Raw genomic sequence first — 14,323 nt, forward strand, 5'->3', positions numbered from 1 at the left:
ATTTGATGTTAACGGAATAATTTATAGTTTATTGATAACAAATTTGTATAATTTAATCTAGGTCTAAGCATCTGCATGTATAAAAGATAATTAATACAGATAAATAAACAAATGTAAATTCTGTCAACTTGAATGTTATTTATTTGCCTTATCTGGCACGGGGGAAGAATTATATTATAAATGTTATCTATGATAATTTTAATACAAGTTACTCTAATATTTCTTTTATACTTTTATAAGTGGGTTATTTAACCAAAGTACAGTAAAACCGATTTATCTGCAACCGCCAAGAGAAAACACAACAGGTGTTCGTTAATGCGGTGCCCGTGACCTTGAAGGTTGCAGTTAAATCTGTTTATCTGTAATTATTTCAAAATAATGCTTCAATTGATATGAATAAGAGTTGCTGTTGAGCTGCCCCCCCCCCACAGTCATTAAAAACAAATAGCTAAATTACGAGCTATATATGAGCTTTCACAGGGATGAATAAGTCACATCCTTCTCAGGCTTAGGCAGAGTCAGATTCTTAGAATATCTAATCGTATGGTTCTTTTGACGTATGACCATTAAACGTTAATAATATAGAAGTAGAAGAGAAAATAGAAAATACTGGTAAATTGTATGTTTATTTCTAGCACGACGTTTTCTATTTCCCTTATGTCCTCTTCGTGCTGTTCCACCTTGATGTGGTAATGGGTCTTAAGCCATGCGTGCCGCTGATCAATAGAGCATAAATATGAAAGCTCAAGTGTGTCCAAACCTGAACGGCAGTTGTGAATCTAAATAATAGAATTGTCATAAACGGTTTACTGGAGATATCAGACAGCATCTTCTATCATATAAGAACTTACATCTATATTGCGAGCACTGCAGTCACGGACCGTTATTATTTACTATATTCGTAGGACTAGAGATGGACCAAATCAATACAAATAGATAAAAAAGTTAGATCCGCTATATAAAAGGTTTCTACCACCACCAGAGTCCTTGGAGATACCAATGCCAAAATAGGTAGAGAGGACATATTTATGCCTACTATAGGAAAATACAGCTTGCATCCAACAACGAATCAAAATGGACACATGCTCATCGACTTTGCAAGAGAAAAAAACCTTTTAATAAAAAGTACCTACTTCCAGAGAAAGGAAATACACAAGGGCACTTGGAGATCGCCGGACGGTCAAACGGTAAACCAAATAGACCATGTTTTAATAGAAAAGGATGTAGAAAAAAGCATAATGCATATACGTTCATATAGAGGGCCAGATATAGATTCAGACCACTTTTTAGTGGGAATAAAAATGAACCAAATAATACCTATAAATAGAAACAGAAACAGAGAAAAACGCATGATGAACAAGCTAGTCAGGTTACAAACAGAAGAAGAAAAAAAGGTATACCAGTTGACCCTTAACAAGAAACTGGAACTTATTACAGAAAATGACAATGTAGAACAAACATGGGACTTAATTAAAAATACTTTAAAAGAACAAACTAGAAATAGAGAAACGGAACAAGCTACGACTAGAAAGTCTAAGACTGAAATCAAAAACAGCGGAAACACTTTACATAGAGCAAAGAAGAAAAACCAGCGCAATTTTACGAAATAAAAAGAGAAAATTTTACGAAGATAAGTTGAAAGACAGTGAAGAGAATTACAAAAATAATCTTATTAGAAATTTATATCAAGGCATTAAAAATCAAAAAAGAGAATATAAACCACAGCCCATTTATTACAAAGATAAAGAAGGAAAAATGATATTTGATGACCAAGAAATATTAAAACGATGGAAACAATATTTTGATGAATTGTTAAACGGGGAGTACACAAATAATCACAATGAAGAAGACACAGATGATGGAAATGAAGAACACGATAATGAAGGATACACAGACGAAATAATGAATATGCAAAGAGACAGTACGGAAGATCTAGCACCATCCCTAAATGAAGTTGAAATTATTATTAAGAATCTAAAAAACTATAAATGTCCTGGAAGTGATTGTATAACAGCGGAAATGTTAAAATATGGAGGAGCGCAGCTGACAGACAAAATACACAAATTACTAAAAAACATATGGGAAAAGGAAGAACTACCAATGGAGTGGAAGCAAGCAGTGATATGTCCTCTTTATAAAAAGGGGGACAAAGCAGAATGTCAAAATTATAGGGGCGTGGCACTATTAAATGTAATATATAAGATATTAGCAGTCCACATCAAAAACAAGCTAGCAAGAAGTCTTAACAATAGCATAGGTGAATACCAGTGTGGCTTTAGAAAAGGGAGAAGTACTATAGACATCTTTTCTTTAAGAGAAATACAAGCTGAGAGCTATGAATATAATAAACCAACAATGGCACTCTTCTTAGATTTTAAGCAAGCTTTTGATAGAATAAAAAGAAAAGAAATATATAAAGCGTTAAAAAATCTAGAAGTTTAACCAAAAATAATAAGAATGATAAAGCTTATACTTACGAAAACAGAAAATAAAGTAAAAGTAAATAACAAACTAACAGAAAATTTCGAAGTGAAAGAAGGAGTACGACAAGGGGATCCGTTGTCATCACTGCTATTTAATGTAGTATTGGAAATGATAATAAAAGAGGCTAATATTAACAGATCAGGACATATATATCATAAAAAACATCAATGTTTGGCATTCGCGGATGATGTAGTAATTCTATCCAGAAGCAAGGAACAATTAAAAGTGGTAGTAGAACGACTAGAAAAGGCAGCTCGAGAAAAAGGACTTTATATAAATGAAACAAAAACTAAGTACATGGAATGGACCGACAAAAAATTTGAACAAGGGCAATATTTAATGATAACAACGATTGAAGGAACAATGTATAAATTTGAAAAGGTAGAGAAATTTGAATATTTAGGGACCTTATTTTCTAGTAAACCAAATATCCGGGATGAAATACACAAAAGGCTAATGTCAGGGAATCGTTGCATGTATGCAATAGAATACTCAGAAACAAAAATATATCCAAAGCAGCTAAATTAAGAACGTATAAAACTGTGATACGACCAATAGTTACGTATGCTTCAGAAACCTGGACTATGACAAAAACCGAGCAATCAATGTTACAAGTATGGGAAAGAAAAATACTTAGAAGGATATTTGGGGGAAAAATAATCAACAATCAGTGGACACGAAGAACAAACAAGGAGTTAGAAGAATTGTATAAGGAGCCTAATATAATTGCAGCTGTAAGATGACAAAGACTTAGATGGTTAGGACATGTCCAAAGAATGGCCCAAGTTAGAATGCCTAAAATCATGTTAAGCGCTACAATAGGTGGTAAAAAGAGAAAAGGAAGACCTAGGACCAGATAGAGCCATGAAGTTAATGATGACCTAAGGTATCTCAATGCAACCAATTGGAAAGAAAAAGCGAAGAACAAGCAAGAATGGAGGAAGATTGTAAACCAAGCCATCAGCCTGCTTGGCTCGAAGTGCTAATGTATATATACCACCACCAGAGAGACCTTTTATTTAACCCGAGTATATCCAGAGCTCTTGTATCAAGATGACCGAACCAATGTTACTATGCTCAAGGCTCTCCTGCAGGATCCTAATTGGGGATAATCAGAACTATTTGTTATTTGGAATAATATCAAATCGGCTACCGGAGTCGCTGCTCATTGTCCTTATATATTTATTTGTAGACTTACTTGTTTTTTCTCTCCACCTATGGCGAAGTCCTCTTCACCAAATATGATGAATCGGTTTTGGTTTGGCTGGGTAGTCATTTACCGGTTATGCATGGTGTATGTATCCTTGTGTGTACATACATATATGTGTATTTTGTGTTTGTGTGTTTTGTTTTTGTGACTATGTATATGCATGTGTGTGTAGTGTGCACCTGTGAGCCTGTTTGTAACAGTGGCGGAGCTGCAGGGGAATAGGGAAAATCCCCCAACAAGGTCCACAATTAAAGAAAATAATTGTTGAAACATATAAATATATTAGCTTACATAGTCTAGTCGCAACATAGGGGGTCCCGTGTACACTTTTAGCTCGCCGCGATTTGATAGTGGTATTATAGGTTTTTTGGGTCGCTGAATCCAATTGAAGTGACCTGGAAGTCCAAATATGGTGCGTTTAATTGTTATTAACAAATTATGGTAAAATTAGGTGTTTTTCAGGAATTATTAGAAGCCCTGTAAATAAATTGATAGTGTTTAGGCCTTCTCTGGTGTATTTTTAGCCGCTGAATCGAATGCGACTAGTCACGATTACTCAAAATGTGTTCTTATTTTGTTAATAACAAAATAATTGTTTCTTTGCCGAAAAGCACGAAATGCGTTATCTACCGCAAGTTTGTAGTCTTTTTCATAGTATTTTTATACGCTAAATCGATTGTCACTAGTCGTGACAGCTTAAACCACGTTCGGACTTTGTTATTAATAAATTATTGCAAAAATAACGGTTTTAGTACGTTTACTCAAGGTTTTTGCTCTAAATTAAAAAAAAAACCACTTGGAATGATATGAAATTTGGCATGCATGTAGCTAACATGTCAAACAAAACAAGGGATATTGTGCCGATGTGTGGTTTTACCCTGGGGGTGTTTCACCCCGTTTCGGGAATGAAAAAGAAACCTTTAAAATAAGGCCGGAATTGGATAAACTGATTAATTCTAAGCAACTTTTGTTCTATACAGTTTTTTCACTAGGTCAATAATTTTGAGTTATTTGCGAGTGAATATGTTCATTTTTCAACAAAAAAACAAATAACCCGAAAAGTATTGACTTTATTAGTGAAAAAACTGTATAGAACAAAAGTTGCTTAGAATTAATTAGTTTATCCTTCTTCTTCTTATGCCACTCCTATCGGAGATTGGAAATCATCAAGGCTACCCTGACCTTGTTTACAGCTGACCTAAAAAGTTCATTAGTAGTGCAGCCAAACCACTCTCTCAAATTCCGCAACCATGACATTCTTCTACGGCCTGGATTCCGTTTTCCATTATATTTTGAAGTAATGCGTATTTATGACCTCTCATCAGGTGACCCAAATACTCGAGTTTTAGTTTATCCACTTCCGGACTTATTTTAAAGGTTTTTTTTTCACCCCCGAAAAGGGGTGAAACTCACCCCCAGGGTAAAACCATACATCCGCACAATATCACTTGTTATGTTTGACATGTTAGCTACGTGTATGCCAAATTTCATGTCAATCCAAGTGGTTTTTTAAAATCTAGAGCAAAAACCGTGAGTGAACGTACTATAAACCGTTATTTTTGCAATAATTTATTAATAACAAAGTCGGAACGTGGTTTAAGCTATCACGACTAATGACAATTGATTTAGTGTATAAATACTACGAAAAATACTACAAACTTGCTGTAGATAGCGCATTTCGAGCTTTTCGGCGAATAAACAATTATTTTGTTATTAACAAAATAAGAACATATTTTGAGTAATCGCGACTAGTCGCATTCGATTCAGCGACCAAAAATACACCAGAGAAGACCTTAACACTATCAAGCTATTTACAGGGCTTCTAATAACTCCTGAAAACTACCTAATTTTACCATAATTTGTTAATAACAATTAAACGCACCACATTTGATCTTCCAGACCACTTCCATTGGATCCAGCGGCCCAAAAAACCTATAATACCACCATCAAATCGCGGCGAGCTAAAAGTGCTCACGGGACCCCCTATGTTGCGACTAGACTAACATGAAACTACCACAGACAGGCAAATTCAAGACAATAAATCCGCTAGTTAGGAAAATTAAGGGAACTTAATGCATCTACATAAGTTATTATTTATATCTTTTATGTAGTTTGAGTTTATCCTTTTTATGCCTTCTGGTTGGTGTTTCATTGGAAGTCCCCTCCCCAATCCAAGTTCCTCCAAGGCAAATGTATAGAGCCGCCACTGGATGTCATATTCAATTAACAAAGCGACAGTCAATAATGACTGCAACTCAGGCACGTAGCCAAGGGAGGGGTCCATGGGGTCCGGACCCCTCCCAAAACTGTGTCGGATTTGGTACCAACTACTAAGGCAGCAAGTTTATCCCTAAGTCATTATTATTTTTTTGGAAAACTAAACGAAATTATTATTATTATTTACTAGGATTATTTCTATTTTTATTCAGTGTACGGATCAATTTATATCCAATTTAAACATCAGATTTACCAAAAACGAAAGTATTCTTCTTTTCTATAGAATCCTATATTTCGTTAGAAGTCACTAACATCCCCAGGGACGCTAAAATGATAAAGATAAAGATACAATGGTGAAATTAGGTATTAAAAAGAACTTACTAGGATGAGATTGTCGTCATATATGTAGATGTTATATCTTACCCTAGTAAGTTGTTTTTAATACCTAATTTCACCATTGTAGCTTTAATATCATTTTAGCGTCCCTGATGATGTTAGTGACTACTAACAAAATATAGGATTACGTTCTACATTCCGATTCCGTACATTCTATCTTGCACTTAGTAAAAGTAATTTGAAAAATTTTAAAAATGTAAGTTTTACATGGTTAAAATATTTCAAATCTAGAAATATTTGTCCGCAGATTGCTCGTTTACAATGTACACAAAAGTTTGTTGTCATTCTTCTTAGACGGCTAGGGCATAAGTAGCATCGTAGCATACTGTCCGTTTTCTTTCGATAGGATTATTCGGTTGAGAAACTGATTGTATATTTAGGATTTCGTTTATATCCTGTCGAATATTGCGCTGTAAATTTAATATGGTTAATCTTTTACGCATCTATGACTCAGCAAGGGTTTTGCCAAAAAAAAAACATAAACTGAGAGTGGAAAACTAGCTTCCTATTAGTTTTGCGCGAATTACGGAAATATATCACATATGATCGATAGTACTTATGTTTATTATCCCTTAAAAAACACACAGTATCGTATGCATAGTAATTGAACCGGTATGCATAGTAATTGGTTGCTACCATGGACCGATTTTGTCAATTCCTTCACATAAAAATTTGTAAGAGGTAATCCTCCGGTATCGAAGTTTTTGCCAAGATAGGGACTGGCATCAATCATATATTTGGAGAATGAATCGCAAAGCATAGCAATCTTTATGCTTGTACCGGGTGTCCCAATAAGAATGGCTCTTGGCCATATCTCAGGAACCGTTTATAGTAGAGCTTTGAAATAAAAAATTTTATAACAAAAGTTGCCTCAGGAAAAGCGTGGAAATTATTTTCATAATTCTGGGTCCACCGCTAGAGGGCGTAATTGAATATCAAAAATAAAAAAATCTAAATTTTACAAAATTTTCCTAATGAAGGGGCACTGGAAATCCGATTATCGTATTCTTCATCAAAATCTGCGCATATTTGATTTAACAAGTTTAACTCTACCTTTGCAAATAAGAGGTGGGGGTGAGTGGGAACCTTGTTATGAAAAAATGGCTGTAAGTCCGGTTCTGCTAAATCAAATTTTGAAAACTGGGTCTTGTTGAAGACGGATCTTTTTCCTTCAATGTAAGCGTGATAATTTTGAACCATCCTAATAAGTAATAAGCCAGCTGGGAGGCGTTATTTAATTTTTTTCAGAAATCTAGTTTTCTTTGGAAAATATTAAATACAAGTATGCATTTTTAATCATACTTTATAAAATTAGATTAAATTAGCAATAGAATAGCGAAAACCGCATGTCGATACCTTTTTTCTATCTCAAGATATCTCGAGAAACGTGTAAATTTTATACATAACTGTTACTATCACCGGTAAACTACGTTAATGAAAAGTAGTGTGCTGTGGAAAAAACAAAATAACATTTTCCAGATGTCAACGTATAAAAATATAATTAATTAAAACAACAATATAAAGAGAAACAATACTATTAAAATTAAATATAACACAGAACAAAAAGAACTACTTAGTGACGACCTAAATATTCAAATTGTTGCCCATCATACACTACTCTAGAATACATTATCCAGAGAATACTAAACGCCATTCAAAGCATATCGAGAGCAGAAATTGAGACTGCTGTTCAATCTACTCTTGAAAGAGTAAATGTTTGCAACGAAAATGATGGGAAAAAATTTGAACGTTTATGTCATCACTAAATAGTTGTTTTTATTTCTTTGTAATAGGGCTTTTCAACGCTTCTCATTTGTTTCGAGCCTCTGTCATATGCCGTATAATCCGTGTATAATATTAATATACGAGATATGAACGAGGCTCGAAACAAATGAGAAGCGTTGAAAAGACCTAATATACGTTGACAGCTGGAAAATGTTTCTTTGTTGTTTCCATAGCACACTACTTTTAATGAATTATTTCATTTACCGGTGACAGTAACAGTTATGTTTTTAAATTTACACGTTTTGTAAGATATCTCGAGATAGAAAAAAGGTATTAACATGCGGTTTTCGCTATTCTGTTGCTAATTTTGTCTAATTTTGTAATATGGTATTAAAAATGCATGTTTGTATTTAATATTTTCCAAAGAAAACTAGATTTCTGAAAAAAATTAAATAACGCCTTCTAGCTGGCATATTACTCAGTAAGTTGGTTCGAAATCATAACTTTTACATTGACGAAAAAGATCTGTCTTCAACAAGACCAAGTTTGCAAAATTTGATTAAGCAGAACCGGACTCACAGCCAGTTTTTCATAACAAGGTTCCCACTCACCCCCACCTCTTATTTCCAAAGGTAGACCTAAACTTGTCAAATCAAATATGCGTAGAATTTTATGAAGAATACGACGATCGGATTTCCAGTGCCCCTTCATTAGGAAAATTTTGTAAAATTTAGATTTTTTAATTTTTGATATTCAATTACGCCCTCTAGCGGTGGTCCCACAATTATGAAAATAATTTCCAGGCTTTTCCTGAGGCAACTTTTATTATAAAATTTTTTATTTCAAAGCTCTACTATAAACGGTTCCTGAGATATGGCCGAGAGCCATTCTTATTGGGACACCCGGTACATAGAGGCCTTATGTTACTACCGTTAACACTAAAGCGTCGTAATATTTACGACAGGGTACCTAATTCACACAAAATTTAACTGACGTTTATACACCAACGTTACTCTAGTACTTCTGGAACCCAAGTTCTTAGGATTTTCCGTTGCTCAGAAATTTTGCAGAAAATAATTCGGCGTCGTATATTTTAAGAGTATTAGTATTCTAGGGTTAAAATAGATTTTTCCAAATTTTGCATATTATGGATCTAAAATTTATTTTGAATATTTTTTCAATACCTTACCGTCCAATCGGACAAAAAATTTGAGTTGTGTTTGGACCCCCCTCAAGCACCTTTCCTGGCTACGTGCCTGTAGTGCAACTGCTATGTAATGGTCTCATTTGATTCAAGGTTGTTTTTTGGTTATATTTTATTCACACCTATTATCAATATTATCCTCTATATTCGTAGAACGTTCTCTATAATAATATCATTGTGACACACAGTCTGAGTGTGTTTTTTACACACCAAACTTTATTTTACGCACCATTTCTTGTTATATAAACAATTTCTTTTATTGTTATGAAGATGAAGAAATTATACTAAAACAAATGGTCCTGGTACATTCGAACTAATATTCGTATCATTTTTTTTTGGAAACAAATCAAACCACAAAACATTTTAATCTTTCTAGAGCGAATTTAGAATAAAATGTTTATAATGACGCATGTGCGCTATCGAAACATCGAAACTGTTGTATAATAATTGCGGTGTTTATCGCAAAATATACAAATTATTTTGCTGTACTGTATCATACTAATAAGCACGTGTCGTTAATAAAAGCAAAATTTTTGCATAACATTTTTGGCAAGCCGATAAAACTAAAATTAGGTATTGTTTTTTATCAGCGATGAAAAATATTTATTTTTCATTAGATCTGTATTTTATTTCATAATAAAAAGGGGGATTGTCTATTGATAACATTGAATAGGAAAATGAAAAAAAAATCACTATATTTTCGTCAGTTTTACGTTAACCTTTATTGCGAATCATATGACGAATCATTATTATATTGTTCTCGTATTATTCATACATGTACGCACGCTACGTGTCCTTGCTGAAAGTGAATTTTTTGCGAAACATATAAACACTGGGGTCAAAACAAAACTATTATTCCGTTATCAGTGATAAGAGGTGTTCATAACATTTGATTAGGTACATACTCATATCACGTAATTCAACTTGATTTCGCTTGTCTTCGTCTAAACCCTAATTAAATAATGGGATAGGTCTTTTTCAAATAGACGTTTCACCCGATATTTTTTTAAGGACACGTATGAACAGATATTAATGCTAAGAGAGAAATATATTTGATGATTTCCTTGCTTATTGTTTAAAAACGTCGGATGAGTTAGGAACTCCAAGTATTCTATAAGGTAGTCATTTCTCATAAGTTTCTGCCTTGAGTCATACCAATATCAATCTTCTTGACCCGACATATTCTGCTCAGACGTCTCTCAGGTCTTCTTTGATTCTCTGCTATTCATTCCAGGAACTATCAAATCATAAATTTTTTGTATTGGGTGTGGGTAATTAGCCTCCTGATGTTGAACATGCTCACATCATCGTAACCCATGCCCTCTTACTTTGTCACTCCACGTATCCGTCTCAGCATTCTCAATTCTACCACCAGATTTATTCATTGTTACTATTTCTTTTTAGCAGCCAATATTTAGTTCCGTATATCACAGCAAGTCATATTGCAGTTTTATGTTTTAAACTGTTTTCTTCAAGAGCTTGTCTACACTGTTACATTTTTTTTTCTAAATCCCTTCAGTATGTCCTACTCTAATGAGAATAAATAGGGACAAAGCACAGCCTTGAAGCAATTCTACTTTCACATCGAATTTATGAGTCTCTTCCCATTCTTCTTCTTCAGGTGCCATCTCCGCTACGGGGGTTGGCAATCATCATAGCTATTTGAATTTTTGAGACAGTAGCTCTAAATAGTTGTTTTGAGCTGCATCCAAACCATTCGCTCAGGTTCTTCAGCCATGAAATTTGTCTTGTTCCGATGCTTCTTCTTCCTTGCATTATGAGTCGCAGGATGCCATACTTCTCGCCCCGCATCATATGTCCGAGATACTGTAGCTTTCTTTGTTTAATTGTAAGTTCAATTTCCTTCTCTTCACCTATTCTTCTCAGTACTTCATTGTTCATAACTCTATCTACCCAGGAAACCCTCATAATTATTCTATAGGTCCACATTTCAAAGGCGTTAAGCCGTCTCATTGTTTCTAGATTTATCGTCCATGATTCCACTCTATAGTATAGTACACTGTATACGTAACATTTTGTTAAGCGAACTTTAAGTGCTAAGGTTAAATCTTTACTACATAGAACCTTTTTCATTTTCGTAGTCTCGTAGTCATTATTTTCTGTTATAAGTGTTCCTAGGTAAGTGTACTTTTTACTCTTTCGATCTGCTGACCCTCTACTATCAAGATTTCGATAGTATTATGGTTGATTTTACTAATTTTCAAAAACTTCGTCTTTTTTATATTGAGAGAGAGTACGTACTCTCTACTACACCTTACTATTTTATTAATGAGTCTTTCCAGGTCTTGTAAACTATCGGCCATTATTACTGTATCATCTGCATATCTGATGTTGTTAACTAAGACTCCATTTACTCTTATGCCGACTGTTTCACCTTCCAGAGTTTCTCGCATTACCTCTTCAGAATAAGCATTAAATAGAGGTGATGGTATGCAGCCTTGCCTGACTCCTCTCTTTATTTCCATTTCTTCAGATGTTTTTTTTTTTCAATTCTTACTATTGCTCGCTGATTGTAATAGAAATGTGTTACTTCTCTTCCCATACTTTTCCTAATACTAGTTGTTACTCCCTCATACATCTTTCTCACAATCTTCACGTGGTCACTGAGAACTCTCTTATTGAGCGACCACTACAAAAGTTCTCCAGGGTCTCTGTCATATGCTTTTTCAAAAGCAGTGAATACCTTTTGTTTGTTTCTTTATTCCTGTAAAATTTCCATTAGCTGCAATGCATCTGTTGTTCATCTGCCTTGGATAAATCAAAATTGATTTTTAAATATTTCAGTTTCTTCACGTACTTTATCAATTATTCCTTCTCATATTGTCCTAGCATGATTATCTAGTTTTATGACCCTGTAGTTTGTGCATTGTTGTACATCTCCTTTTTTGTAAGCAATTACTAATATGCTGGTTCTCCACTCGTCTGGGATTTGTCCAATTTCCATAATTCTATTATGATTCTATTAAATAAACCTGTTAGCCAACTTGTTTCTGTCCCTGTTAAAGCTGCCCGTACTTCCTCAAGGATATCACCTGGTCCAAGTGCTTTACCTTGCTTTATTTTTTAAAGTGGATTTCGTGAAGTAGTACTTTATTATTTTCGCCTCGGATACAATGACATAATAATTTGATTAAAATCCGTTGCTTTCTTTGTTCTATGTTTGTTTATTTTATATATTTTCGTTTCGCCCTTTCTGGTATAAGGTTGATCTTAAAGATTTGTATATGTATGTTTTAGCTTTTGCTACTACTACTTTCGCTTCCTTTTTGACGACCTTTTAAAGATCTATCCTTGCCACTGTTTATATAGTTTTGTCTTCTCCTTTATTTTTTACTTTGTTTCACCATCACCATTTTCTAATTTCTTTCCTGAAGTTTTTCCAGGTATGTCAATAGCAGTATCTCTAATATTACCATGAAACTATGAATAGAATTTTTATATTATTTTTGCCCTGAATAAACATTATTTCTCATCTTTTATCATCTACTATTTGGTTGCTTATGGTTCTCTTTCTCTGTGGGTGTTTGTGCATTGTTTGTGCATATTTGAACATTCCATAGATCTATTCAATTGTGATTTAATAATATTTCATCTAAGTATAGGCTGTTTGGTTTAACGAGGTGCAATCGAAATTGTTAAACAAAATATAAATTATCGAGATATTTAGTCACATACATTGAACAACCGACGGAAACACCACATATACACAAAACACAAAAATTAGTAAATTAGTAATATTCACCTTTTTTCTCTATAAATATGTTCGTGGCATGCAAATGAAGGTGAAGCTAAAATGGCATTTCCCAGTAATTCAAATTGATACGATTTATTGTCATATATTTTGCCCATAAAACTCTGAAAGTGAAATTGGGCGCAATTTCTATAAAATGCCATCGACCGACCAGGTTTTATCGGAAATGTTTGAAACCTAAAATTCACAGTTTTAATGACGACCAATGAACGCAGGAATATTTCGTGGTAAAAAAGGTGGAAATATATGGATTAAAAAGTTTTATATTAAATAGAAAGCACAATACCATCAACGGATCAGCACTATCATTTTTTACTCATATCTAAATACAAAAGTTGGGCTTAGATAGACCTCACAAAGAGATAGACGAGAGATTTAAAATACATTTTTGTAACAAAAGCACGAAAAAGAACCAAATGTACAAAAAAGAACATGAAGAACGAGTGATGACGTAATCAACGATTTTTTAAATGCGAATATAAGTTGTGCGCTAGCTCATTTAAAAGGATATTCAATTCTCTATTCAGTAATATAAACATTAACATAATTACATACAGGGTGCAAAAAAAGTTTTGAATTAAATTAATTGACACAAAAAGAAGAATGTGTGTAATTTATTTAATTCAAAATATGTTTTCTTGCTGTTAGAAAACAGAAAAAAAGTTTATTTGACAAATAACCTGGCTTTTTGCTTAAGGGAGTAGGCGCAAAATCTCGAACCAATGCAATTTAAACGCATTTATTTTTTTTTTCGAATCCTGAGAAAACTAATAAAGAAAAAAAAAAGAAAAAAATTATTGTGTTTTTTAATTTTAAATATCTCATTCAAGAGAAACTTTTTGTTTATTCTAAGTGACTTTCGGCTCTCGGTAATAATGTAATATTTCATTCTGCGTTTACATTTTTCAAAAATATTTATTAGTTTTCTCAGGATTCTAAAAAAATGTTAAAATGCATTGGTCCGAGATTTTGCGCCTACGCTGTTAAATTCAATGTTCAAGCTGCAACCCACTTACCTTTTGGCAGTTTAAACATTTAATTCAAGCGAAAAGCAATGTATTTTTGTCAAATAAACATTTTTTTATGTTTTCTGACAGAATTAAAATGTATTTTCAATTATTAAATAAATTACATACATTCTTCTTTTTGTGTCAATTAATTTAATTCAATTTTTTTGGACACCCTGTATAAATCGTTATGTTAATGTATACAGGGTGAGGCAAATAAAGGGCCTATTAGAAATATCTCGAGAACTAAAGGCAACAGAATCATGAACATTTGAATTAAGGGGTTTTGACGAGTCATCTGTTTAATG

At 33.4% G+C, this 14,323-nt stretch overlaps 1 protein-coding gene across 4 annotated transcripts in view; it reads right to left on the bottom strand.

The window, feature by feature from the left end:
- The window catches only part of LOC126884183 (1-acylglycerol-3-phosphate O-acyltransferase Pnpla3-like), a 162,485-nt gene that overhangs the window by 48,401 nt on the left and 99,761 nt on the right, over nt 1-14,323 (bottom strand). For 2 of the 4 annotated variants that reach the window (XM_050650038.1, XM_050650037.1), the window contains exon 6: nt 13,000-13,185. The exons of the other annotated variants lie outside the window; for them this stretch is intronic. In XM_050650038.1, coding sequence (XP_050505995.1) covers nt 13,000-13,185 — 186 coding nt within the window. The remainder of the gene's footprint in view (nt 1-12,999; nt 13,186-14,323) is intronic. 4 annotated transcript variants of the gene reach the window in all.

This window comes from Diabrotica virgifera, chromosome 5 (genome assembly GCF_917563875.1).
Source record: "Diabrotica virgifera virgifera chromosome 5, PGI_DIABVI_V3a".
NCBI lineage: Eukaryota > Metazoa > Arthropoda > Insecta > Coleoptera > Chrysomelidae > Diabrotica > Diabrotica virgifera.